General features: G+C 43.1%; 1 protein-coding gene across 4 annotated transcripts in view; it reads left to right on the forward strand.

Annotated features, from left to right (window-relative positions):
* The window catches only part of garz (Sec7 domain-containing protein garz), a 106559-nt gene that overhangs the window by 36778 nt on the left and 42735 nt on the right, over window positions 1-27046 (forward strand). For all 4 annotated transcript variants that reach the window (XM_037435934.1, XM_037435936.1, XM_075878744.1 and 1 more), the window contains exons 14-21: window positions 3353-3476; window positions 5292-5417; window positions 5514-5596; window positions 5674-5737; window positions 5931-6203; window positions 7944-8120; window positions 15594-15718; window positions 16989-17121. In XM_037435934.1, the coding sequence (XP_037291831.1) occupies window positions 3353-3476; window positions 5292-5417; window positions 5514-5596; window positions 5674-5737; window positions 5931-6203; window positions 7944-8120; window positions 15594-15718; window positions 16989-17121 (1105 nt within the window). The remainder of the gene's footprint in view (window positions 1-3352; window positions 3477-5291; window positions 5418-5513; window positions 5597-5673; window positions 5738-5930; window positions 6204-7943; window positions 8121-15593; window positions 15719-16988; window positions 17122-27046) is intronic.

Raw genomic sequence — 27046 nt, forward strand, 5'->3', positions numbered from 1 at the left:
GTTAAATATTTTATTTTTGTCTGTACATAAAGTGTGCACTTGCTATATTGCTCTTGTGATTGATAGAACAAAGGGCAATATAAGAAATCTTGATTATGTCTTTTTATAAAACTAAATTTCTTAATTTCCTGATCTCAGCTTTAATTAATCTTTTTTGTTTTATGCAAAAAAATATTTTCTTGTATATTATCCTCTTAAGAAAACAGAAAATGGGCTTAAAAAGTCGAGTACCATGCAGGGGCTATTTGCATATTTATTTTTTTTCCTTTTTGTAGAGTTAAAGTTAGGGTTGTGGGTCATGTGCAGGGGTCGGTAATATGCAATAAAATATGGTATATTCCACAAAGTAATCCTTTACGGCAATCTTTAAAACACCAGCGCAATATTTTAAGAAAACATGGGCAGAAAAACGAGTATACACACAGCACAGGTGCTGAAATTCAGTGCCTGGTTTGTGTGTCCTTGTTTCTTTGTTCAAGTTTTCTAAAAATTTTTGCCCTGGCGGTCTCAAAATCGCATATAGCCAGCTGGCCCGCCAGTACCACCTGTGCAGTTTTTACTGAATAAAGTTCATATACGCCAAATGGCCCACTGTTTCTGTGAGGACTCGAGCGTGTGGCTCAGGCTCTGTGCAGTGCTCTGGATGTGGTAAAAACTATGTGCATGTGTAAACGATTCCACAGGTGACCCATGCTATGAGCAACATGTTGTTAAACTGTCCTTCCACTATGCCCACATGCAGCTTCACCGCCACGCAATCGCTTGTCATGTGCAACTTACAGGGGAAACATTTAATTTTGTGCACTGCTACCCTTAAGATGTACAAAGCATAAAAGTGTGCAGAGTTGTACAATTTATGAAATTTTAAAGGCATAAGTGAAAGTTAACTATGGTAAAGATATGTTAATGATTTCATTCATCATGAGAGCTTGTGAATCAGGGTTATATTGTGCATGTGGCTCTGGTAAACCCCTCATGCGAAACGCAATGGCAAGTGGCCAGGTGACAATTTCGTGGGGACTCTAGACAATGAGCGTTTTTTCATTTTTTAGTTACCACTTTGTGCTCATTAAAAGAAATATTGACCTACTTCAAGTTTAATTAAGAGTTATTTTGTGCATGTGGCTTTGGTGAACCCCTCATGCGAAACGCAATGGCAAGGGGCCAGGTGACAATTTCGTGGGGACTCTAGACAATGAGCGTTTTTCATTTTTTAGTAACCACTTTGTGCTCATTAAAAGAAATATTGACCTACTTCAAGTTTAATTACAATCTTTGTTTTTTTTGGTCTGTGTGTAAAAGTAGAGAAACTAAACTTGTGGAAGGAAATAAAACAAAAATATGTAATTTTGAAAAAAAACTTGCATTTTTCTATTGGCATTTCCCCTAAACTTCCGAACTTTTGCAAGGGTCATAACTTGGGTCCAAAATATGTTCCTCATCTAAGATGGTAAGAAATCTTCAAGAAAGGAGGGTCGCTGGAGTCTACCTTTCAATAAGGAGACTTGGCTTCGTCAAGGCAGCAGCAGCTTCGCTTAGCAGTGTTTTTAGGTATACCATGTTCACTGTCCCACAACCTGAGGAGTGAAGTAGGAGAAAATTAAGGTAGAGCGCAAAGGTAACAAAAGGAAGAAAAATAAAAGACAACATAGAGAGAGGGAACCTGGACACAGCAGACAGCATAGTGGGCGAATAGATGGAGTTTTGGAGTTGTACTGCAAGAGAAAAACAAAGGGAGGACACTTGTACTGAATTCTTTGAAAGAATTGGCAAAAACTGGGAAACCAAGATGGTTTTATAAGTGGAGTGAATCACTGGGTAAGGTGATTTCTGATGGTAGAGTTTAATTTTTTAAATCTGCTGTTGTGAACTGCCACTTGAGAAGGTGCTCTTTGAAGGTACCTTCATTTGAGCAGACAGTTTACATTCCTTGAAATTTTCTGCAAGTTAAGTTCAACTAAATGTTAATGAAGTGTATTTATGTAACTTCTGTAGATTACACAAACTCAGAATGAATAAAAAAAAGACCAAGAACAAAAAAGAAAGACAAGTGCTGTCCTTGTTTATTCTTCTTGTTCTTGTCTTGTTTCCGAACCGTGGATTTGTGTCTAAGATCACTAGTTCACTCGCTTATGTTTTTCAATTGTTATCTATTGTAATACTTGTATGTGTAACATTGAGACTATTATACATAACAGTATAACTTTATTGATTTTTATTTCAAGCGAGCCAGAAAAATTTTTTAATTATTGCAACCTTTTACATGGCATACTGGAACACTGCACTGATCAAGCGACTATAATTTTACCTCTGGTAGAGAGGAAGGAAGTTCTCCGGTGGTACTTTCTGTTTCAAATAGGCACTGACAATCTATTACAACAAAAATTTGATTTCCTGTTCAACTAAGCCAACTCGCAAATTAGTTTTTTATATAGTTGAGCAGATAAAGCAGAATGAAGTCGGAATCTTGGAGCAGCACTCTGTAAGGGGCACTAAATTTTGGCAAAGCTCTCCAAATTATTGCTTAGTATCTGTGCCTTGTCACTGAGACTTAATGCTTTACCACGCACTTTTTAAAGCATTGTTTTAGAAACTACAGATTACTGAACAAGTACAGCCAACTTCAGCTACAAATGCAAGCAGGAGAGTAATTGCACTGCTGTACTTCATCAACTACATCCATATCAAATAGTGCCGCAGCGTTTAGCATTGATCATTTGTTCGCTTTGCCGAATGCCTTGATGCCTATTTAAGCATTTAAAATGCGTTGAAGTGTATGCATAATTAGTTTGCTTATTCACTGAAGACTGCCACTTAATGACCACACGCTAAAATCTTGGATTTGCGTCATTTTATCCCAGTTTTTTGGAAAGGATACGACTGTGCTGTAGGTATAAGGTGTCATGTAAAGCTAAAAGGCCAAATTTGTGAGATTTAATCAAGCTGTGGTGGTGGCTAGTGATACATAAATCTGACTTTTAGTCCGGGTTCGCATGAAATATTTGAGAGAGAAGCTTTGTTTGAGAAATGTCGTGCACCTTCAGGATTTCGGAATAGAATGGAATGAAAAAAACTTTATTTAGGATTTCAGCTTCGTGAGTTTTTCTCCTTTTATAGTATACTTGTGTCTCTACTGGGGCCAACTGTTCTGTTTGAAACATCTTTTTGGCTCAAACTGATAGATATTTCACTGTGTTCGATGAAACTTCAGTGGCATTTTGTGCCTTTTCACTATACTGCTGGTGTACTAATGTACTAGTACGTCACTACTGCTAGTACAGTGTACTAGTAAAGTACTTGTGTCTTACTTGCATGGCTGATGCCTGTGCTGTTGCTTTTTATGTGCCTGCAGGTCCTTCAACTTTACAAATACCAGAATTGATGAAGCACTTCGAATGTACCTTGAGACATTCAGGCTGCCTGGGGAAGCACCGCTCATATCCTTGCTGTTGGAACATTTTGCAGAGCACTGGCATGTAAGTATTCTTTTTTAGACGATATAACTTTGTCTTTATTTGGTGCACAAAGTGCTCTTACATTTATAAGCACAAGAAACAAAAGCAGTACTCTTCAAATATCACAAAAATATTGCCTGAACTGGAATTTTCACTGAAGCTTTGCCTGTACCTGAAACAGTATTTTCTGAAATTTTCTTAAACTGAAACCCAAAGTGAACCAAACAAAAATGATTACTGCTTTGGAATATGAAGATATTATAATAATTCATGCATAAGTCCAATATTGTCTGTGTTCCTCATTAAAGGGACACTAAAGGCAACTATTAAGTCGACGTTAATTGTTGAAAGAGCGGTCCAAAAACCTCATAGCGTTATTTTTGTGCCAAGGAAAGATGTATTTTGAAATAAAATCACGTTTCAGTGGTTTACATTGGGTTAGCGCACTTCAAATCACCCGCCTCAAGAAATGGACCGGCCGGACCGACTCACGTCACTGCTGCCGTGCCTAACATTGCCCGGTTTTGCTGTGCTAGTAGCAGCAGATCGAAAGCAGCGGGAGCCACAACAGCAACAACGGCCATTGATCAACTTCTGTCCTTTGGCTCTGAGATTGACGACGTTTTCTGGTTCAACTGCACCCCGCTAGATGGCATTACCTGTCCAGTGTAACTAGCGAAAATTGAATTTTTTAACCACTCATGCCATTCTCCATAGTAAAGTCCGGTGGTTCTTTTTTTTATGAATCAAACAAGAACAAACAAGCAGCATTTTATTGCATCTCTTGATGCACGGAAGGTTCTTTATTTAGTGCAGCTAGATCGATTATTAGTGATTAATTGTAGGCGGTCCGTCTGATGTCATTGGGATAATTTTGAGAATGTCCTACTGCGGCGCATGTGTTCTTGTGCATTTACCTTAATTTCTCGGTAAGTAGGGCACTGTTGTTTATCATATTGTCGTTCTAAATGTTGTCATACATTGAGCTTTCACTATGATGTAAATTGTTATTTGACTTTAGTGTCCATTTAAGCTAAACAAGAAACACTCTTGCTTTCCACAATTTATATGACTATACTCCATCTCAGAAGCACGACCTATTGCAATCCTGATCTGGCTAGCTAACACCATTCTGTGAAGCTGCATGTGCCGACTTACTTTTTTGTTTGGGTCACTTAAAAGTTCAAGAAATAAGCTTAATATGGAGATTCAATGATGTAGAGGCTCTGATAGGGAAGAGGCAAGTCAATAAAGCTTTGAAGAGCAAACAATGACAGCAGGCAACAAATCGGTCCAAGATCTGTACAGATGTTCGTTGGATCAAGTATGTTGTGCAAAAAGACCAGCACAAGCCTGCCAGTGTTTATTACTTACTGGGATAATGTTAAGTGTTCATCTTTGGCTCCTGGCTCATTCTTACTTCTCTTGTGACTTTAAGTACAGATGTATTAGAACAAATCTGATATGATTGTATATATAAAATCACTAATTTAACAGACACCAATAATTTCTAGTGTGGCTTTATCTATTTATAATGTGGCCTTTTGTCATAGGTAAAATGGTGATCTTTTAGCTTTAATGTGTGCCCACACAGGCATGCATGAGGGTAACAAGTTGCTCATTGTACTTGAATATTATCATATCCAAGCATTTGCATGATCTGCTGAATTGGGAATTGAGGTGTTTGTGAATTTTATGCACAACTTCATGTTATTAACAAGTTGTGGTATTAAATTCTTGAAAACTTAACAATCTTCATATTTTTTTTTCTGGCTGAATTGGTGGTTTATGTGGTCATCTTTCTTTTATGTTTGGCACTGCTGTTGCCATCTGCAGAAGAGCATGAAGGAACCATTTGCCAACAGTGATGCTGCCTTTACATTGGCCTATGCTGTAATTATGTTGAACATGGACCAGCACAATCATAATGTCAAGAAGCAAAACATCCCAATGACTGTGGAGGTAACTGCTACTCATCAGCATGTTTTTTTCTATTTTATATTGATTGTTTGCTGTGGTTCTAATATATATATATATATATGTGTTTTTTATCAAAAGGACTTCAAGAAAAATCTAAATGGTGTGAATGGTGGCAATGATTTTGACAAAGACATGCTTGAAGAAGTATACAATGCAATCAAGTGAGTTGACTTTCATAATTTGGTCCAAGGTGCTGTGTGACTGAAAACAATGAGAATTAATTCTGGCTTTCTTGCAGAAATGAGGAGATTGTGATGCCTGCAGAACAAACTGGACTAGTCAGAGAAAACTACCTCTGGAAGGTAAGTGATCCTCTCTTTTATTAGCTTGTATGATTTTGTCAGTATGTGGTGCCTGTTGTGCTCCACTAATAGCTATACCTAGTAACTTTGATATTGGCATAATCTTAGTGGTTTCTGGCATTTTACGCTTGGTATCTAATGAAATCGGGCCAGGAACCACACACAAACTTAAACTCATGTGCTCTTCATGCAGGTGTTGTTACGGAGGGGTGCAGGCAAAGCAGGCCACTTCATGCATGCACCTAATGGACTACTAGACCATGACCTCTTCACACTGGTCTGGGGCCCTACAGTAGCTGCACTTGCTTCTGTGCTTGATCGAGTCCCCTGTGAATCCCTTGTGCTGCAGCGAGCTTTGGGTGGATACCGCAAGTGTGCCATGGTGGCTGCACATTATGCCATGAGTGATGTGTTTGACAACCTTGTCATCTCTCTCTGCAAATTCACAGCTCTGAGCACTGCTGAGGCAAGGACCACTTTTTCTTTTATTCTGCCTGATAAAAACTGCCAGCTTTTGAACAAAACTCTTCAGATGTAATAATTTTTAAAATTGCATTCAATATGAATCAAGTAGTAAAGGAAGCAAATTAAATTGTGTCTGAATAGTAATACTAGAATTATGAATAACCCTTTTGACAAACAATATAGAATATCGTTTGTATTTTGTATATATGCAGTGTTATCAAAATTATGTTGACATTGAGACAACATATAGGTACTAAAAGCACATATAGAGTATAATAAACTAAACATATATCAACTAATGTGGCATTGAACACAATTCTGATTTATTTTGAGGAAACTGTGATGCGGTATCCCTAAAGATAAAATTTTACCTGCTACTAATATATACATACGACTGAGTGAGATTTAGGTTTAAAGTAATATTCGGTCTGTTTCTGGTAAACCTCAACTGAAAGTTTTTAATGACCTAAATATACTGGCTGCTTTACTTACTCGGATTGTTTTCTGTTACTTTTACTATTCATGATGTATATCTGCTAAATCCCTCATGAAAATAGTATTTTTGCTTCAGTTTTATGCCTGATCATGCACAACTGATTATGTAAAGTATTAAAAACCTACTTAAAAAGGTTTGTACTTGTGAATAGTGGCTATTCAATTTAGAGCGAGTCAGATAGGGCATTATTCAATTTGCTATAAGTTCAAATAATCACACATCCTTACCTCATTGGCAATTCGAGGGGGAGGGGGTAGTCAGTAATTAGTGTTTTATAACCACGGTCTTCTTCCAAAACTTATGTGAGAAGTGTAATTTAACCCACTCTTTAACTGTTATTATTGCTGGTGAGTGTAAAACTATAAGACTGGTGGCTAAATGAATACATACAAAGGTAGTCTATCCAAATGAAGCCCATTTATTGACAAATATTTGTGCATATTAACAAAATTCAGGCAGTTAAATTTAGAATGAAGCTATAGAGCATCCTTCATAGTGTGTATGTAGTTTTGGAACATATTCTACCTGAATAACTGTTGACGTTATATGGGCCAGCTGTCTTAGATATTTATTCAATGTTTGTATGAGAAGCTGGCTATAGTATGCAGTGTGCAAACATTTTTAGTGATTTAGTGTGGACCGTTTCCCTCAGTTAAGATATTCGGTACGACTGCAAAAAGCCTGCAATGCCTATATTTTTTTGTAAATTATAGCATCGCTTTGGACTCATTTTTTTGCCTGTGACCGTACTAATAAATCACACTTTTGGAATCAGAAATTGCAGCCTTCTTTGTTGCAGCATCAAGCCAAGTAAAATTTGACCATTCTAGCAACCACTGCACTTGTAGGTTTCTAGGTAAAGAGACCTGAAGCTGTACTTTATAAGATTCATTTAGTTCTATTTTTCTCTTTATCATCCTGCTAGCTCATTGACTAATCCTGGTCATAGCATGGTTTTGCACAAGCCAGTCATAAAAATCAAGAAAAATTGGCAATGAAGAGAATAGTTACACAATACAGGCCCTGTAGTTAAGGCAGTTTGCATATGTAGTGCTAGCTTGGCAGGTATTATTGTGGTTACGGTGAGGCAGCCAAAAAAGAAGAGTTTTTACTCATCTGGCTGTATTGTGTCCTCGTCATAGAAGAACAGTTTCAGCATAGATTGTGTAGTGGATTTAGGGGTTTTGCTGATACTGACTGTGCTGAGCGAGTTTTCATATCAACTGCCTGCTTTGTGGTATGCAGAGCCCTGAGACAGTGCCTGTAGTGCTGGGAAACAGTCAGAAAGCGCAGCTGGTTGCCAAAATGGTGTTTGGGCTGGCCCAGAGACATGGCCACATTCTTCGTGATGGCTGGAAGAACCTTGTTGACTGTCTGCTGCAGCTGTACAAAGCCAAACTGCTACCTCGACCACTGGTCACTGTAAGTGTCAGCTGCCTGGTTATCCGCTTGTGCTGTGCCACTTTCAGTGAACTGCACTTGTGTTGGCTTATTGAGACTGTGAGACTGTTATGACATCGAAACGTTGATATAATGAATTACCAAATTCAGAGAAGTCTAGAATATGGCTGGTTAGGCTTTCATTCGATTAAGTATCCTTCTGTTATAACAAAATCCAAAATGTGGCATTTGCATAGTATTTGTTGTAACAGAGCAAGTATTTGTTTATGCATTTCTAAGAATATATGCCGTATTGACTTGTTTAGCTAATACTTCTTAGAATTTTTTTTATACTGCTTGTGAGCCTTATGTGAGGCAAAGCTACTTACTGAAGCATTGAACTTGTATACACGTATCCTAAAGGAGTACGGCCACTAGCGTGGATTTGGTCTTAGCAAATCGCAGGGCCACGTTCACCATAACCTTGCGTGACTAACGCTGCTGCACACGCGCGTTCGGACAGCCGACGCACCGAGCGCAGTGTGGCAAGTACACAGTACTGCTCTCAAACAGGTCACAGCACTTTTTTTGGCGACACCAAAAACGCAGTACAGAGCCCGTTGCAAAAGGGTGGCAGGAAAGCAAACGAGGCTTATCTATGCCACGGGCGAGAAGTACAACACAAAGGGTGCCGCTAGCACGTCTCCGTGTGCAAAATGGATTCACAGTGACACACCGCTGAGGTAAACGGGCCCTTGCGGCTATGCTGTGTTGCTCTCACGATCTGGGACAACAGGGCTTGATCGCTCGAGTGAGGGTGAAATCCACTCACGCTGGTTTTGAGAGGCACGAGACAGCGTACTAGGACCACGGGCAAAGACACAACACCGCTCTTTGGCCTAGCGTTCGAAAGGGGCAGCGAAAGGTAAGCGTTCGCCACGGGCGCAAGGCGCCGTTGGCGAGTTTGAGCGAGCTCCAAACAAAGGAAGCCGACGAACGGGAAAGAAATGCGTGCTTATCCTTCGTCGTCCCGGAGCAGTCTCTCTGACTCACTCCCAACGTGCACGTGAGAAATGTGCCGAAAGATGTGAGCGCAGCGCCACGGTCGACATCCCGGATGAGAGGGGTCAACGTCACTCCCGCTCCTCCAGCTGACGAACCGTAAAGGAGGTGAGAGTCATGTTCGGACATGAGAACGGCAGAAATAGGTGACAAAGCCCGCGCAATGGCGGTGGGCTAGCCTCAATTCCCACAAACTACTTGCAAAAATAACGCAGGCACTGGGAATAAACTGTGAACACATCTACAGTGGGTGACATATTTTTCAGACTTGAACAACTAGCATGTGAAAATGTTTAAAAGCTTGTTGTTTCTTTGGGTATCTGCATAGCATAAAATTCATGCAGAGACTTTCATCAGTATTGTGCTTTATTAAAGGGGCCTTAAAGCATTTGTCAGAGTAATCATAGAACACCCTCACTAACAGACTAGATTATCTGGTGAATCTCCTGCTGCAAAAAAAAAACTTCACATCCTTCAAGTATAGGCGTAGTTACAGGTGATTTTCATAGTTTTAATATGGCCCTATCTTATACTGTCGAGCCCACTTATAATGAACCTGAGCATGACGAGACATCCGTTCGCTGTGTCCCGAAGCTTGTAGTAAATGAAACACAGCATTAAAAAAAAGTTGCAAGTGACAACACAATTTCGATTCTCCAAAAAATTCGTCCGTGATGCGCATGTTTTGAATAGCAGAAGTGATAAGGATTGTTTCGAGTTTATTTCAAGCGCCATCGTGCTCTTCATAGAGAGGCCCGTGGCATAAACTGCCTGAGGCTATTAATGCAGACAATTGCTACAAGCATGAATGTGGGCACTGGCTCCAAAATTTTGTCGTTCTCGGCATCGGATTCCTCCAAATCGCTCTTGCAGTGCACATCATTCACAATGCCCTCATCCGTGCACGGTTCTGCAGTGTCAGCCACATTATCGACTGTAATGAAATCATCGCAGCAGATGTTCCGCACTCCTTCCCATGTTGGAGTCGATTACGCGCTACCACAAATTGCCACCGGAGTGGTCCTGTTTGGATTCTTCAGGCTCGGCATCTGGTCAAACCTTGTCGGAGTTGGCCTTGAGAAAGCAGTTTCGCACACATGTAGCCATCATCGTCGCCCACGAAGCCTTCACCATCTCCACAGCTGAATACAGGGATACCCAAAGCGGCAAGTTGGTTGCCAGGCGGTCAAAAGCTATGAGCAAGTGCTCCACAATGCGGCACCTATAATAAGTTTTAAAACGCGCGGATAATGCGAAAGCCAAGCGGCCACATTATTGACGTTTTGTTGAGTAGCAGAAAGAAACGCCGCGGAAGGCCCCCCATCGGTCATCCTGACCACGCACGCACACAGACCAGCAGCGAGCAAGACGTGCATGTGCAAAGTAGAAACCAGCACGCGTGGAACTGCTCTGGGCAGGCCAGTATCAAAATGAAACTTCTGAATTCGAGCCAGCGCAGCTGGTGTCGTGGAGTGGAGTCCGGCGGAGTTGCGATAAAGAGAAGAGAACAGATTTGTGAGAGACATGCAAAGGAGTTGCGAGAGAGTGAAGAGAGGGGAGCATACGGCGGGAAGACGACCTCGAAAATCAAAACACGCGAGAAGAAGGCAGGTCGGGTAGCTTGCTTGCAGGGTTCACGAAACGCGCAACTCGCGCATCGGAAAACTTGGCAGGGTGGTCTGCGTGCACAAAAGTCAAAGAATCGCATTGTGACACCGGCCGACTTGCGTGGCCCCACCAACTTCGATAATTCGCGATTTGTTCCGTGTAAAAACCGTCTTTACGCTTAATGCATGCGGAGGGCAGGCTGAACCGTGTGCGAAGTGAGTGAGAACAGGTCCTAAACACAGAACGAATCGCAAATGATCAAAGTCGGAGCGGTAGCGCAAGTGTGTGCACTGGAACAACACGACACAGATGCAGACGATCGGGCACAGTCAATGGCCGACGATTTTGGCAAATGGTCGGGTCACTCTAGGTTGGCGAGGCCAACAAAAGTGTTACAAATCCAGTGATTTCAAAAAAACTGAGGGGAGATTACTTAGCCGACTGGTCTTCGAAAAATCGGTGGCAGTGTGAAAATACGAGATTCATCTGGCGATGCGTGGTGCTCAGAGTATTGGGGGGACAAAGGACGGAGGGCGTGCGTAGCGAAAAATGGTTGGGGAGAGTGACAACTAGAGGGCAGTGGAGGCAGGGGCGAGGTTATAATAAGAATCTGTGGGCACCTTGCCTATGGCTTATTAGTGGTCGAAAGTGGTTTCCTGGGAAGTTGCCGGAGCGCCGACTCCATTCAAAATAACCAATTGGCGATGCTCAGAGACAATCGCTGTAAGTGCGATTTTTTGCCATTGAAATAATGTATATTTCCACAGTCACGCGGGTATCGTTCGTTTTAAGCGAAAGTTAGTCTTAAATGGGGACGTTATATGTGGGCTCAACTGTAATCATGAGGTTGCTGAAACCTACACAGCAAGAGATGGCAAGGGCCTACCAAACAGTAACATAGCCTTATGTCATAGCTTTTAACATTTTTATTATTTTTTGTTCAAACTTGGTAGCTGCTGTAACGAGTGTCTTGGAGAGAGCGTCTCCACACGGTGGTGGTCATAAGAAGACTGGATTATTGATACAAACGGAACGCTAGTTCCGACGGAACGCTAGTTCCGGAACGACGTTGCCAGGTGCTGCTCTATGTGGCGCACAGTGTTGTACTGTTGACTGCTCATTGCAGCTGCTATTTCCAGTTTAGGCATGCACGGCACACTTCAGACATGCTTGAGCCTTGAGGTCTCTTGTGCTGCTGCATGCTTAAACGTACAGTTGTCAGCAACTTTAACATGAATCTTGTCATCAGTTTAACACTATGCGACCTGGACTGGTTTGACTGATCAAGGTCAATTCAAAAGAAAAAAAAAATAACATGTAGCCTGACCGAAGAAAGCGTCTCACACTTCAATTTTCATGCATCTCGTTTTCTCCATAAACACAGCGATAGCTTCGTCGACACTGACTTGTATTTGGTGAATGGGCATTAGGGCCAGACCATCAAGCAGCTCTTCAGCCATCAACTTCCTCAAATACGTTTTCAATCTTTTCAATGTCGAGAATCTGTGTTCTGCAGCACCTGTACTCACAAGGTGCTTTGCCATTATCTTGAGGAGTGTGTCAATGTTCGGGAAAAGGGCCTTGTCGCATTCAGCTGAAGTGGCCATCGCAAAGCGCGGAAATTCATCCTCTTGTATGGCTGGCCATTTAGTTTTCCAGATTTTCCTTTCATCTTTTAGTGTAAGGATATGAGCTGTTGTCATATCTCTCAGGGTAAATGTCGAAGGCTGGCTGCACAGACCCAAATTTGCCTTTAGTGGCGTGCTTAGGCAACACCATTTGCAAAATTTGCAGTGTTTTGCGATGGTTTGCCAAGTGCTGTTTAAGGGAAGCCTTCAGGTCATCTATGTACCTAATGATAATAATAATAATATGTACCTCACCTGTAGTACTCTTCTGCAGAGCTACAATCACATTTTGCCTGGTATCTCTGTGTTCCTATTACCTGTGGAATTGCACACTTCACTCCGAACTTCGCTGCTCTGCATTGATATAGAAACAAATATTTTGTGGGATTCTGCCTCCGCATTAGTTCCCATCTCTTCCAGCTTAGTCAGCACCAAGTCAAACTGCTCCAAGGTGACGCTCATGTCAATATATGGTCTGTGCAGATACACAGACAAGTGGTGTGTTAGGCCTAGGAATGTCTCAATAACAGTGAGGTACAGTCGAGCCTACATATAACGGCCCCACTTAAAACGAACTTTCGCTTAAAACGAACAATATCTGTGTTACCATGAAAATATACATTGGTTCAATGGCACAAAATCGCACTTACAACGAACGTGTCCGAGCGCAGCTGATCGGTTACAGCGAACGAAGTCAGCGGTCTGCCGACTTCCCGGGAAACCGATTTCGACCATCGATCAGGCATCGGCGAGGTGCCCATACATTCTTATTGTTGAACGCCGACCCTGTCTCCACGACTCTATAGTTGCTGCTCTCCCCAACACATGGAGGAAGGAAGGCTGTTTCCTTCCTCCATGCCCCGACTGCTTTTTGTCACGCACCCCTCCGTCCTTTGTCCCCCCGCTACTCTGAGCACCCCGCATCGCCAGACGAGGCCCGTGTTTTCACACTGCTGCCGATCTTTAGAAGACCGGTCGGTCATCTACCCTGTTTCTGATCGCTGGTACTGTCGTGGGCGTCGCTGGCCTGGAGTGACCAGACCATTTGCCAACATCGTCGGCCACCGACTGTATCCGGTCGTCTGTGTCTAGTGCACGTGCGTACGCTACCCCACCGACTCTGACAATCTGCGATTCGTTTCGTGTTTAGGACTTGTTCTCGCTCACTTCGCACTCAACTCAGCATGCCTTCCGCGCGCGTGCGGAAGCGTGAAAACGGCTGTTAATTTGCACGGAACAAATCGTGAAATATCGAAGTTTGTGAGGCCACGCAAACCCACCGGCGCAACAAAACGATTTTTGACCTCGGCTGCTGATTCTTCAAACACCGCCGCGCGCACCGATCCAGGCGGCCATGCTTTGACTACTGCGCACGCAGGCACTCTTTCCAAGTTTTTTGCGTGTGAGTTTCGCGGACCTTTCAAGCACGCTGCCCAACCTGGCTCCTCCCCGTGTGTGGTGGTGGTAGTGGTTAGAAGATGAGAAAAGGCACCTAATTTCTGCAACCCGGTCGGGAGCACGGCGCAGTGCCTACCCGTGTGTTTTGGTTTTCAAGGTCACCCTCCCACCGCATCCTCCCCTCTCTTTATCGCAACTCCTTGTCCTTCTCTCGCAAGTCTGCTCTCCTCTCTTGATCACAACCCCTTTGCCTGTCTCCACCACTCCGCAACGCCCGCCACGCTGGCTCGAATTAGTTTCGTTTTCTGACTGGAAATGGGCCCAGAGCTGTTCCACGCATTCTAGCATGTGTGTCGCGTATGCGCGTCTTGCTCACTCTTGGTGTGCGTGTGTGGTCATGATGGCCGACAGGAGGACTAGCACGCACATCGATACTGCAGCCTTTGGATGTGCCCTTGAATAAGCCTTTCAAAAACAATGTTCGAAGGCTGTACACCACTTGGATGGCTGGTGGACAACATCAGCTGACTCCAGGTAATAAGATTAATAAGCCGCCTGTGGAAATGCTGTGCGCTTGGATCGTGGAATCGTGGCAGGTGATCTCTGACAAAGTCGTCAGGAAAAGCTTCAGGAAGACTGGTATCTTGAACGCACTGGATGCGAGTGAGAATGACATGTTGTGGGGTGCGGATGATTCGGACACCGAAAACGAATCCCCGCTTGGCGAGGATGAATGTTTGCTCTCCGACTCAAACTCCGAATAGGGAATCAACATATTTGCACAGTGCAGGACTACGAGAAGTTACGATGTAACTACAAAAGAAGAGACAAGGACAGAAAGAGGGCTGTTTTTTGTTTTAATTGGGCAAAAAGAAACACCTACGATTTTTGTGTAAGTAAATTTTACGTGTGTGTGTGCAATTTACTGCTCTCGCTTGTTCATTAAAAGGTACGTAGATATGTTTGTTTTATGCTGAATTACTTGGTTAACGATAAAGTATCCTTTTACTTGAAAAATGTGCAAATTTAAAGCGTGAGAACAGAGTTAATAAAAATTTTCAAAAATTTTATCCCGCGTAATTGGCACACCCCTAACTTCGAGCCGGATTTTCTGAAAAAAAATGTGCGCTTATTATGCGAGTAAATACGGTATATTCTCACAAGTCTTTAGAAGTACCAGGTTCTTTTAAAATATCTCCAAGGAGCTGGCTCTTGAAAAGTGCGTTAGTTGGGGCTGAATCTCGAGTGAAGAAGAAGCGCGTGCTCTTCTTACTTTCTGTAGGGCAAGAGGTGGTCTTGCCCTGCAAATGTTGTGAGTCTGTCTAAGAGGCTTTGCTGTCTTGTTGAAGGAACTGGGCTTGCATTTTTAAAAATTCTGTCGAATTTTCTTACTGTGTCTGTATCTATGCTTTTAGCAACAATAGGACTCTATTTGTTGCCAATGTTTTAAAGAAATTTTACTGTGCTTCCAACCTTGATTCTTCTTTGAGGGCAGTATTGTATGAGCATTCCTTGTGCGATTCTATAGAGCTTTGTATGTAGGGAGTTGGGAGACTTTGTCATTATAATTGATAAAGTTTTTTTTTGCCAACTGATTTTGTTACATTTTGCACCTTAGGCAACAGTTATGAGCTTTAAATAAAGAGGAAATTTCGCATAGAAAGGTATAGGCTGTCATGCTTATAGTTGCTTATTCTAGGTTAGCTTTGTATTTGCTGTATAAGATAGTTGTTGTTACAGTGCTTACTGAAGGTGAAGCACTCAGTGAGAGCGGTATTTTGACACTTGTAACGTGGATCCTAAAGGTATCTCTTATTAGGCGGAGGACTTCGTGGACCTTTCTGGAGAAGTTTCCTTGGTTCGGGCTGAAGAAGGCCAAAATAGTGGGCTAAGTCAACAGCAGCAGAACATATTCAGCTCATTTTACTCGTACCTGACTGAAAGGTGAGTGTATTTGCATTTGGGGAGAGTGCCAAGCACAGACATGCAACGAGAAAGTAGTGCCTTTATTTCCTGATGGCTGGCTGTTTATATGGTACAGTGATCTTGTGCTAAGTACACTGGTAGCTTGAAAAATGGTTGCATTTATGTTCACGTATTGGGTTTTTCAATAGAAGCTAATGTCTAAAATAATGTAAAAAAATGCTGACTTGCAAAGCGTGAAACAGTTTACATACTGAACTTTCAAACAGCGAGGCCTAAATTGAAAGGCTTTTAGTGTGGCTTTATTCATAAGCAACACCTTTGCTTTTCTAGGGCAATCAACCAGTTTGAATGTCATGCTTATGAGAAAACTGCCGCACCTGTCAGTGTGTCTGATCCAGCTAGAACCATATGATATTTTTCTGTGCAGCATTCAGCCTAGGCTGTTTTTATGGCCTAAAAACTGCAAATATCTTTGCATTTAGATTAGTTTGCAATGAAAAACTACATATGACTCAATTTGAAACAAACAAATGGAAACGGAGTTTATAGAACTCCGTTTTTATTCTATGTTCTATTCTTGCTTGAAACTTTTTTAGAGGTCTGTTATAAACGATAAATATTTAGTAATCTTGCTTATTTAGTTTCGTACTTCACCCTACGTTTTGCTTTTGGTGGAACATGTGCTTTTTTTCGCTTTTTTATAAAAGACACTGCTTTCTGATGTGAAATGTGTGATAGTTTATATGTGCGAAAAATTTTAAGGAACATTAAGTAAAAATGCTAACTTAATTTAGACTTATATAATCTTGTTTAAAAACAATATTTTTATTACTAGCATTGAATCAGCAGAACCCTAGCAGATAGTATACAAATTTGTAATACCATAGGGAATTAGTTGGTGCCTAATTTCAAAGCAGAGTTGTTATCTGCTTTGAGTATATGGGATTTGATGCTTATTGCTTTCTGCGCCCTTGCAGCTGAAAAGTACTAAGCTCTCAGTAGTGACATGCGAAAACACCTGTGGATTTATATTTGGGTGCACATTAAAGAAACCTAGGTGTTCATTATTAATCCAGGGTCACTCAGTATGACTTATTTCATAATTCAGATAGTTTTGTAACATGAACACTCAAGAAAAATAAATGTTTTGCAATAAAATGAGTGGCATGAATTGTGCTTTTAGTAGCAGGTTAAGCTTAGAGCTCTATAAAGCCTATGGCTCTTCATTGTTCTTCCTAAATATATTCATGAATAATTACATAATTCTGTTTTCTGTGTTTTGTACCAGCCAACGTGGACCAAATCCTGAGGATGAGCGTGCTCGAGAGGTCGCCCTTGCATGTGTGACCAACTGTCAGCCAGAACTCTTAGTGTCTGAGTCTAAGTTTCTTCGGGAAGATGCTTTACAAGAACTGGTCAAGGTAAACACTTATTTAATAATATTAGATATCAGTGGGATGAGAAAGGTCATAATGAATGATAGTTTAGTAATGTGAATACATATTGCAAAAATGTAATCACGTATGGTTCTTGTTGTTCATAGGTAGCAGTAAATTGCGGTTATCATATCAGTTGGTCATTGTTTTGTTAACACTTGGCCAGTCCTTTCTTTATGCAGCCTTTTTCATCACTACAGATATGCAGTTTTAATTTGTTTTGTTGTCTGTTAAAGCACAAAACTTTAACTTAAAAGAAACCTGGGAAAGTGGCTTCGGCGCTCGGCATTGTTTGCTGGCACTTTTTTTTATTATTTTTTTATTTATTTACTCTCAGGGCCCAAGGGCATTACAGAGAGGAGTGGGGGGGTAAACACTCTACAGGTATACAATGCAGCAGGAGTGTGGTTACACATATGAAACATATTTGAAATATCCGCATAAACTGGAAAAATAAACAAACAATAACAGAAAGGAAAAATCAAAAGGCGCAAAAAACATTTGCCGTACACGGGAACAACCGAGCAGGATTTACACAAAACCACAGAATTCGCGAAAAAAAAAAAAAAAACATGTTGTTAACATGGACAAAATTTTTACTTAAAAGAAACCTGGGAAAGTGGCTTTGGCGCCCTGTATTATTTGCTGGCACTTGTTAACATGTATTTTATATGCTTGTGTGATGGCCAGTGCCTTTTAAAAGCTGTACTCCCTGATTGGGCTTATGTGGATACCGTATTTTCTAACATATAACCCAACTCTGCATATAACCCCCACCCCTAACTTAACCTCTGCAAAAAGAAAAAAAATATATATTTAACACCTGCATCTATGTATGCATATAACCCACACACCCCACTATTAAAGCACATTTTTCTTTCTTTTTTTGTGCAGGTTATATACAAGAAAGTGTGGTACTTAGGTAACAAGTATTTTCATAAGTTGTTTATGTGTGAGCTACTCCTGTGTTTGTTAGTGTGGACCTTATCAGCTTTGGTACATGCTATACTACTTCCATACAATATTGACCCAATGGGCAGAAGGTACTGAGCTTCTTCTGTGTATATTTGTTACTTCTTAAGTTGATAGTGGGAATTTCATCGATGCAAAAGGGGATTTTATCATTGTAAACAAAAAAGCATGTTTGCAAAGTGTTATGCTTATGTAAAGTGCAAAAGCAGCTGAAGATCCAAGCAAAAGATGGCGGGCCTCTCTTCTTATAAAAATCACTCTCTATGCCAGCTTAGACTTAACATATCTATTGCAGGGTTCATACAGGTCAGTGAAATTCTTGAATTTGAAAAATTCCCCGCAGGGGCGCCTGCGCAAGTAGGCGTTTGGTGTGTAGCGACACCACGGACCCGAGCTAACGGGGGAGTTTCTACTCCCTCCCACGCCTAGCCGTGCGTGGCTTTGCCGTGCCCGGGGAAAAGGGGATCCTGGGGGTTGAGCTGACGCTGGGTGATTGGACCTTTAAGGCCCCCCAGCAGAGGCAACACACCCCTTTGGCCCCGGCTTCACGTAGACGGCACCCCTGGGCTGACCCACCCAGGGGAAATCGGCAGTCGCCTTTTCCTGTCTCTCTCTCTCCCTACATCTTCGTCTTTATCTCTCACTATTTATCTGTCCTGTCTTCTACTCTCTTCAGTTTACTTCCCAATTTCCTGGCGGCAAGGGTTAACCTTGTGTAGTTACCCAACCTTGGGTAGTTATATCTGGTTATAGCGGCGATGTATGACTGGCGCCTTCAAGTGTTCTACCTTGTAGCGTCCCCCTGTTGGGCTCGGTGGTGGGTGGTCACCATCGCCGCCGAACATGAAATGCATCACATGGCAAAAACTTTCCCTCCTTACAATGATCGGTCCCTGAAAAGGAACCGCACCGATGAAAGCTCGAAACGAACCGGAAGCAATTGTGACCACTTCCCACGCTATTTAGTCATACACTCTCTGGCAGATAACGTATCAGTTGCAGGACTGTCGGTTTTCCTGATAGCTAAAACCCTTGCTAACCTAATAGGCAAAAAGTACGACGCAAAGAAACTGTCATCCGGTGATCTTCTTGTTGAAGTAAGCCAGAAACAGCATGCAGACACTCTCCTTAAACAGAAGCAGTTCGCCCACCTGGACGTGTCTATCACCCCCCATCGCAGCCTTAACACTGTTCAAGGCGTCATTTCACAACGTGATCTGATGCGGGAAACTGAAGCTGACCTTCTTGAAGGCTTTCGAGAGCAAGGCGTAGTAGCCATTCGTCGGATAACCATCAGGCGAAACAATGAAGAAGTGGTGACGCCTCATATAGTACTAACATTCAACCGTTCCACCCTGCCAGAATCTGTGAAAGCTGCGTTCCTTCACTGCAAAGTACGCCCCTACATACCCAACCCTAGAAGGTGCTACAAATGCCAGAAATATGGACATGGGTCGAATACCTGTCGCGGAAAACAAACATGTGCAAAATGTGGTGATCATGAGCACCCAACAGAGAGCTGTACTTCCACGCAAACAGAGTGCCCTAACTGTCACGGGCCGCACGCAGCGTACTCGCGAACATGTGAAATTTTCAAAAAGGAAAAGGAAATTATCCAGACAAAAGTAATGGAAAACATCACATTCTCTGAAGCCCGGAAGAAGGTGTCGCTCTTCTCCGGAAGGACGTACGCTGACGCAGCGCGCCGGGGGGCCGGGCGGCGTCTAGTGACGGTGGGCACGCAATACAGCTTTGCTGATGCGTGCACATCTTTGCCCCCCACCAAGCAGCCACAGGCTGCGCCAACCTCTCACGTCCCGGAGGTCGAACTTCATCAGACCCCAGGGACCACAAAGACAACTGAGACACCTGTCTCTTCTGACAAACCTCCACTAGCTTCTTCCGGTCTACCGGAGGCAATGGAAGTGACACCAGGATCCTCAGCGTCTAAGATGCTGACGGAATCCCCCCAAAAGAGGCGGGGCTCCATCGATCGCCTCAGAGGGAAAAGACACCCGCCAGTGAAGCCTCCTAATAGAGGCAGCGAAGTATGAATAAGTCACGCTCTTTTCCTCATTCATAAAAATGGCTGCCGAAAATATCATCCAATGGAACTGCCGAGGCTTACTTAAGAACTTAGACGACATCTATGAAATATTTGCACAACACCAACCAAACATACTTTGCTTACAGGAAACACACCTAAAACCTACACACACTTGCTTTTTGAAAAGATATGTGGTATACCGAAAGGACAGACAGGGCACTACACATTCATCTGGTGGTGTCGCTATCGTGGTGCAAAAAGCAGTTCCGTCTCAAAGCCTCACTCTGGTTACCGGCTTAGAAGCAGTGGCAATACGAACTCTAATTTTTGGACGAGTAACAACAGTGTGTTCACTATACATCCCTCCAGACTACCAACTTTGTACTAAAGAATTTGAAGCACTCATCGATCAGCTTCCGCATCCATTTCTGTTGGTCGGAGATTTTAACGCGCACCACCCTTTATGGGGATGTAGAAGAACAGATTCTCGAGGCTCCTTAATTGAAAACTTTCTTTTGTCCTCCGGCTCCTGTATATTTAACAAAAAAGAGCCAACATATTTTAATGCAGCACACAACTCATACACAGCAATAGATCTTGCTATCGGATCTCCTTCACTCTTGGCAACCACTGAGTGGGCTGTAATTCATAACCTCTATGGAAGTGATCATTTTCCTGTTTGTGTAAAATACAAAGAAAATACGAGTACAATGACTGTGAATGTAACCAGGTTTCGAGAACAGGGTGCGAACTGGACGAAATTCCGAAAACTCTCAAAACTATCGCGCTCATCAATTGAAACCCTAGGCATAGATGAATCTGAAGCGCTAGTCACACTGCACATTATACAGGCCGCAGAGCAATCTATCCCACATACATCTAACAATACACGGAACAAAAGACGACCTTGGTGGAACTCTGAGTGCAAAAATGCTCGTGACAATCAAAACAAAGCATGGTCGAAATTCCGCAGGTATCCTACAGTCGAAAACTTGGTGAATTTTAAGCGTGCAAAAGCAAACGGTAGACGTGTCCGACGAGAATCTAAACGACAGAGCTGGCAATCCTTCCTCTCATCGGTGAACTCTTACACTGACACGCATAAGGTGTATAACAGAGTAAGAGCACTCCAAGGGTACAGTACTCATCCGTTGCCCCTTGTTAGTGTTGCTGGTGATACACTGGAACACCAGGCAGATGCCTTAGGCCAACACTTCGAGTATATTTTCAGCTCTTCACATTATACAGACTCCTTTAGGCGATACAAACTTGCCGAGGAACGTAAACCTATTCGTGATGACAGGCCATCGGCAGGAGGGTACAATGCCCCCTTTACTATAGGTGAACTAAAGGCAGCACTGGCAAAGTGCGGCAGCTCAGCAGCGGGCTCGGACAGGATTACTTACGGCATGCTGAAACACCTACACGAAGAAACGCTTGACGTCATCCTCATTCTTTTCAACAATGTATGGTCCTCTGGGCGTCTGCCCATGACCTGGAAAAAGGCAGTTATCATACCCATTCTTAAACAAGGAAAAGAAGCCACACTTGCTGCTAGTTACAGGCCAATTGCGCTGACCAGCTGTTTGGGCAAGGTGTTCGAAAAAATGGTGAATCGCCGCCTTATGTATTACCTTGAATACAATGGCCTCCTTGATCGTCATCAAGCTGGATTCAGGTCTGGCCGGTCGACAACTGACCAACTGGTAGCATTTGAATCCTATGTCAGAGATGCCTTCATTCATAAACAACACTGCCTATCTGTATTTTTTGACTTGGAAAAGGCTTACGACACGACATGGCGTTATGGCATTCTCCGTGACCTGCGATCTTTTGGAGTGTCAGGAAATATGCTGAATACTATTGAAAGCTACCTTTCTGACCGTACATTTGTGGTTCGTGTTGGTAATGCCTTATCGAAGTGGTTTACGCAAGAGAATGGCGTACCCCAGGGCGGTGTTCTTAGCTGCACACTATTCATCGTAAAAATGAACTCCATAAACACCATACTGCCTAAAACAATCTCCTACTCTGTATATGTGGATGACATTCAGATCAGCTTCAAATCATGCAACATAGCCACGTGTGAACGTCAGATTCAGTTGGCAGTAAACAAGCTGTCAAGCTGGGCAGACAAAAATGGGTTTAAGTTTAACTGTGACAAGACTGTTTGCGTACTCTTCTCAAAACTACGTGGCTTAAGGCCACCCCCCAACATTTCAATTAATGGACAAACCATAACTACCAAAAAAGATCACAAATTTCTAGGTGTTGTGGTTGATGAAAAGCTCAGCTTTGTTACACATATCAAACAGCTACGACTTAAGTGCCTGAAAGCCTTAAACCTGCTCAAGATTCTCTCGCATCAGTCATGGGGCACAGACCGTGACTGTCTACTCAACCTTCTCAACAGTGTAGTGCTATCGCGCATCGATTACGGCTCGGTAGTTTACGAGTCAGCTTCAAGATCTGCATTGAAGATGCTTGACCCAGTGCACCACCTTGGGCTCCGGCTGGCCAGCGGTGCTTTCCGAACCAGCCCGACAGCCAGCCTGTATGTTGAGACAGACCGGTGGTCACTAGAACGGCGACGTCAGTTTACAAGTGTCACGTATGCCACCAAGGTGCTGTCCCATGTCGACCACCCAGCTCGCGCGCTATTGCAGGATACATCGAACGCCCTCCTGTTTTCGAGGCGACCATCAGCTACGCCACCGTATTCCCTCAGAGTGGCCTCACACCTTGGAAATATGCACATACCGGTCTCCAATCTTCAACTAACCTCTCACAAGGACACTGTTGTGCCATGGGAAATGCAGGCTATCGATTGTGATTTGTCATTCCTAGAGGTAGGAAAAAATGGCCACCCAGTAGCAATCGATCAACACTTCAAGTTCCTGCAGGCCAAATACAGGTGTGCTGAATATTATACTGATGCCTCCAAGTCCTCCGTAGTCGCATGTGCGGCACACGGTCCCGCTTTCTCTGAATCTAGAACAATGAACGAACATACCAGTATATTTACTGCAGAATGCAATGGCATACTCTTAGCTGTAACGCACATTTTAAAGAAGAAAGAGCCAGCCTCAATCATATACACAGATTCTCTCAGTGCTGTGACTGCGCTGTCCTCCACTAAGATACTCAAAAACCCAGTTACTAATACACTTCGAAAATGCATCATGTCAGCCCGCAAATCTAAGCTCAAAATCACGCTATGCTGGATTCCGGGACACTGCAACATTGCTGGCAATGAGATAGCAGACAAACTTGCGAAGTCAGCAGCACTCCGCCCAACAGTTGACGTAGACACCATCCCGTATGAGGACCTGAGGCCACTCATCATATCCCGAATGCGTAGACAATGGCAAGAAGAATGGAACGCAGCAAACGCAAACAAACTGCACTTAGTAAAGCCAAGAATAGGAAGATATCTGACTGAAAAACGTAACAGGCACCAAGAGGTTGCACTGTGCAGACTCAGGATCGGTCATACACATGCAACACACTCGCACCTTTTAAAGAACTCTCCAGCACCACATTGTGCAAAATGTGGTGATGAGCTGTCTGTCGTTCACGTTCTAATTACCTGTCAGTACCTCGAACAAGAAAGACTGTGTCACTTTTCAAAGCTCTACAAATGTCACATTCCGCCTCATCCACAATTTTTTCTTGGAGACGATCCCTTGTTTCCCCCAAAAGTAGTCTTAAAGTTTTTAGCTAGTGTAGGCTTCCTACATTCCATAACATATTCTCACTAATCTCAGCCTCCTCTCAATCCTGAGGGAACCGCTGAGACTTTTTTATCAAATGTCATGCAGCACGCACTCCTTGTCTTGACAAGGACTGTTGACGACACGGCATGACTTTGTAAAACCCATAAGTGTAGCCCGTTTTAAACCCATTACACATAGTCACTACACCTAAGTTTAAGTTCTATACACTACTCTTTTACTCTTGCCACCCTGAGTAGAATTTTTATAATCAAATCGACCAAAAACCGTGTGTTTGGCGCTCTTTGGCCTGAGTTGCCCTTGCGCCACTAAAATCTACCATCATCGAATTTGAAAAATTCACTTTCAAAGCCCTTGAAAGTCTTGGAATTTTTTGCCATCCTTAAAAATCCTTGAATTACCTGAGCAGTGCACTCTCATATCGACATTGCGAATCTCCTAAATGTGGTACATCCGTGTGTGAACCTGTCAAACTCCCCATTTTTGAAGCAGTAATGCGGCCTGGGTGCACATGATTTTATATTGCAAAACTGCATGTGAAAAAAAAGTTAGTTTGCTACAAGGGTGAAGCAGTGAATGTGCTAGCAAGAAATTAGAATGTCACACGAAGAAGGCCTAGCAATCCCACACATGCAACACGTCACTCAAGCACGAAGGACGCACGAAAAGAAAGCGGACAGGACGAGTGCTGATGAACGGCTGTCATAGCTCGACCCTGGAAGCGTGCTGCTAAAACAAACCAAGAACGGTGCTAGAAAAGAACACACATGTATTCACGGGATGAGTGTAAATTGACCGCTGTCACAGTTGTCACTTCTTGGTTGTTTAAGAGCAACGTGCTGCCAGTGTCAACTGTGCTCAAGCCGGCACTCTTGATGGGGTGATGCCATCAAATTTCAAGGCTATAGCAAGCACCTTGTGGGTTTAAGGAGATATTTTAAGTCACTTCCCAAGTGTACCTAAATACTTATTCTCCTAATTGAGGTCCACTTCTAGCGCGTCCAACACTGACGTAACTCTACAGGATGGGCAACAAAAGTTCTAGTGACGTCACACCAGATCTGTAGTCAGCTGAGTGGCTTACTGGCTTCTGCCCCTTACATACTGGCAAAGCATCGCGGCTGCTGCAGGTAGCGGCGAGTTTGTTTTGCAGGTGCTTGTGTGGCACATGTGTGCAAGGGCTTACAATACTCAGCATGATGCATGCAAAGCTTTGTTATCACGTGACTAAGTCAGCTACACTGCTATGTACCTGCACAACTCGGTCCCCAAAAACAGGAACTTAAAATTGTCCCTATCAAAAAAGCGACAGACTATATAGCGAGAATAAATTAATCTTGATGCGTGTATCGTAATTATTGGAGCTATAATTAAAGCTTGCAGCAAAGAACAGGCAAGCCACAAATATTGTGTCATGACCCCTTTAAGGCCTGACTACACATGTGCATGGAAGCCCATCAGTGCGTAACTTTCCGACATGACATCGTGCCCTCTCTCTATGGAGAGGGCGCGAGAAGCTATTAAGACTACGCGTTTTTTTTATAATTGCAATATCCATATGTTATAAGTGCAATGAAATTGGTCATTTTTGAAAATATTGGAGGGAAGAATTCCAACTTAGCATGCTGCTTTGAGTCTTTGAAAAACTTGCAACAGGTCCTAGAAAGTCCTTGAATATCCTTGAATTTTTTCTTTGGAAGCCTGTACGAACCCTGTATTGCTTCTGCATTATATGCATACTTGAATGTAAACCATTCAACAGATGTCCATCGGATAAATGGATCACCAGATAAATTTGGAAGCAATGGCCATCCTTGAAAGTGAAACCAACTGAAGGAGGAGGTTACTACTCGAGTCGTGGCATATATAGCGAACGGCCCAAAACATCAACCGCTCTCTCGGAACTCTTCACCTCGTGCAACACATAGACTGCGCTCCACGGCAAAACGAGAGAAAGAGGGTGCCTTCAAAGCGTGGGCGAAAAGGTCCAATGGTAGCACGAGGGCACCACACAATAACGCACCCGGCCCACGCTTTGAAGGCACCGCAGGGCGAGGAGGTAGAGCCTGGAGAGGGAAGGTTGAGCTCCTCCGGGGAGATGGCCGCTGCCCAGAATGTCAGCAGTGGTCCATGCTGCTTTCAGCTTCAGGCAGTCCAAACGCCCGATCCCTGAGAACGGCTCCTTCGACGTCTTTCCACGCTTCCGGGCTGTCGGTGCTTCACAATGTCCTCGCATAGATGACAATAGCCGAGTGAAGAAGTTGTCTTAATGAGACCAGCCACAGTGGCGCCGTCCCCCCCATTGTTCGAGGCCGTTCAATAAAAGGCTTGTCTCGCGAAGCTTTCGTTGAGACCCGACTGCTTCCTGGAACATCTACAGGACAGCGTCTTGCAGACCGGGTGCCAATGGAGTTGAAGGCCTCCCTAGTAGACCGGATTACGCACAATGGTGTCTGCCCAGACGAATTGCCGGGCCAAACGTAACAGCTCACACATACATGTTGGGGAGGGGGAGCAGGGGGGTGCTTGTGTAAAATAATTGTTGAGGTTTCACATTTTGCTGTGTGTGTACACACGCACACATATACGTACGCATGCATGCATGCACACGTGTAGTCAGTTGTTAGCCTATTTCGTCGTTTATAAAAAGATTGATGTATTATGAATTTTCTGCTCTGATGTAACCGGTTCCACACACTGTGCACGGCAGGAAAAAGTTTCTTGTAGTGCTTTTGCATGATTAGTGTAAGTCTACGAGTTACTGTCATGTTCACCATGGTGACTTGAAGGTTATGGTGTGGAGCTACTGACCTTAACTCTTTCGTTTGAGTAGGCGTTACCTCGCCTACTCAAATCGATCACTGGTGATTGACGCTTTGAATTGTCGATTTTGTCCTGTTGAACTTGTTTTTCGTGCACTTAGTACTTTCTAGTAGTTAGTCCAGCCACTCAACTTTTGGAATCAATTTGAATTTGCCCGCTTTGGCAACGTAGTGATTTTTGACAGACCTTTATACAAACCAATGTGTGTTTGATGTTGGAAAAATGCACTTGGCTGGCGAACTTGACAGAAGTGTGTGCCACTCGTGATTATGCTACAGTAGCATCAAAGTTCTGTAACGAAAAGAACTTTTGCAAGCAAAATATCAAATTAAGG

The sequence above is a fragment of the Rhipicephalus microplus genome, chromosome X (genome assembly GCF_043290135.1).
Source record: "Rhipicephalus microplus isolate Deutch F79 chromosome X, USDA_Rmic, whole genome shotgun sequence".
NCBI lineage: Eukaryota > Metazoa > Arthropoda > Arachnida > Ixodida > Ixodidae > Rhipicephalus > Rhipicephalus microplus.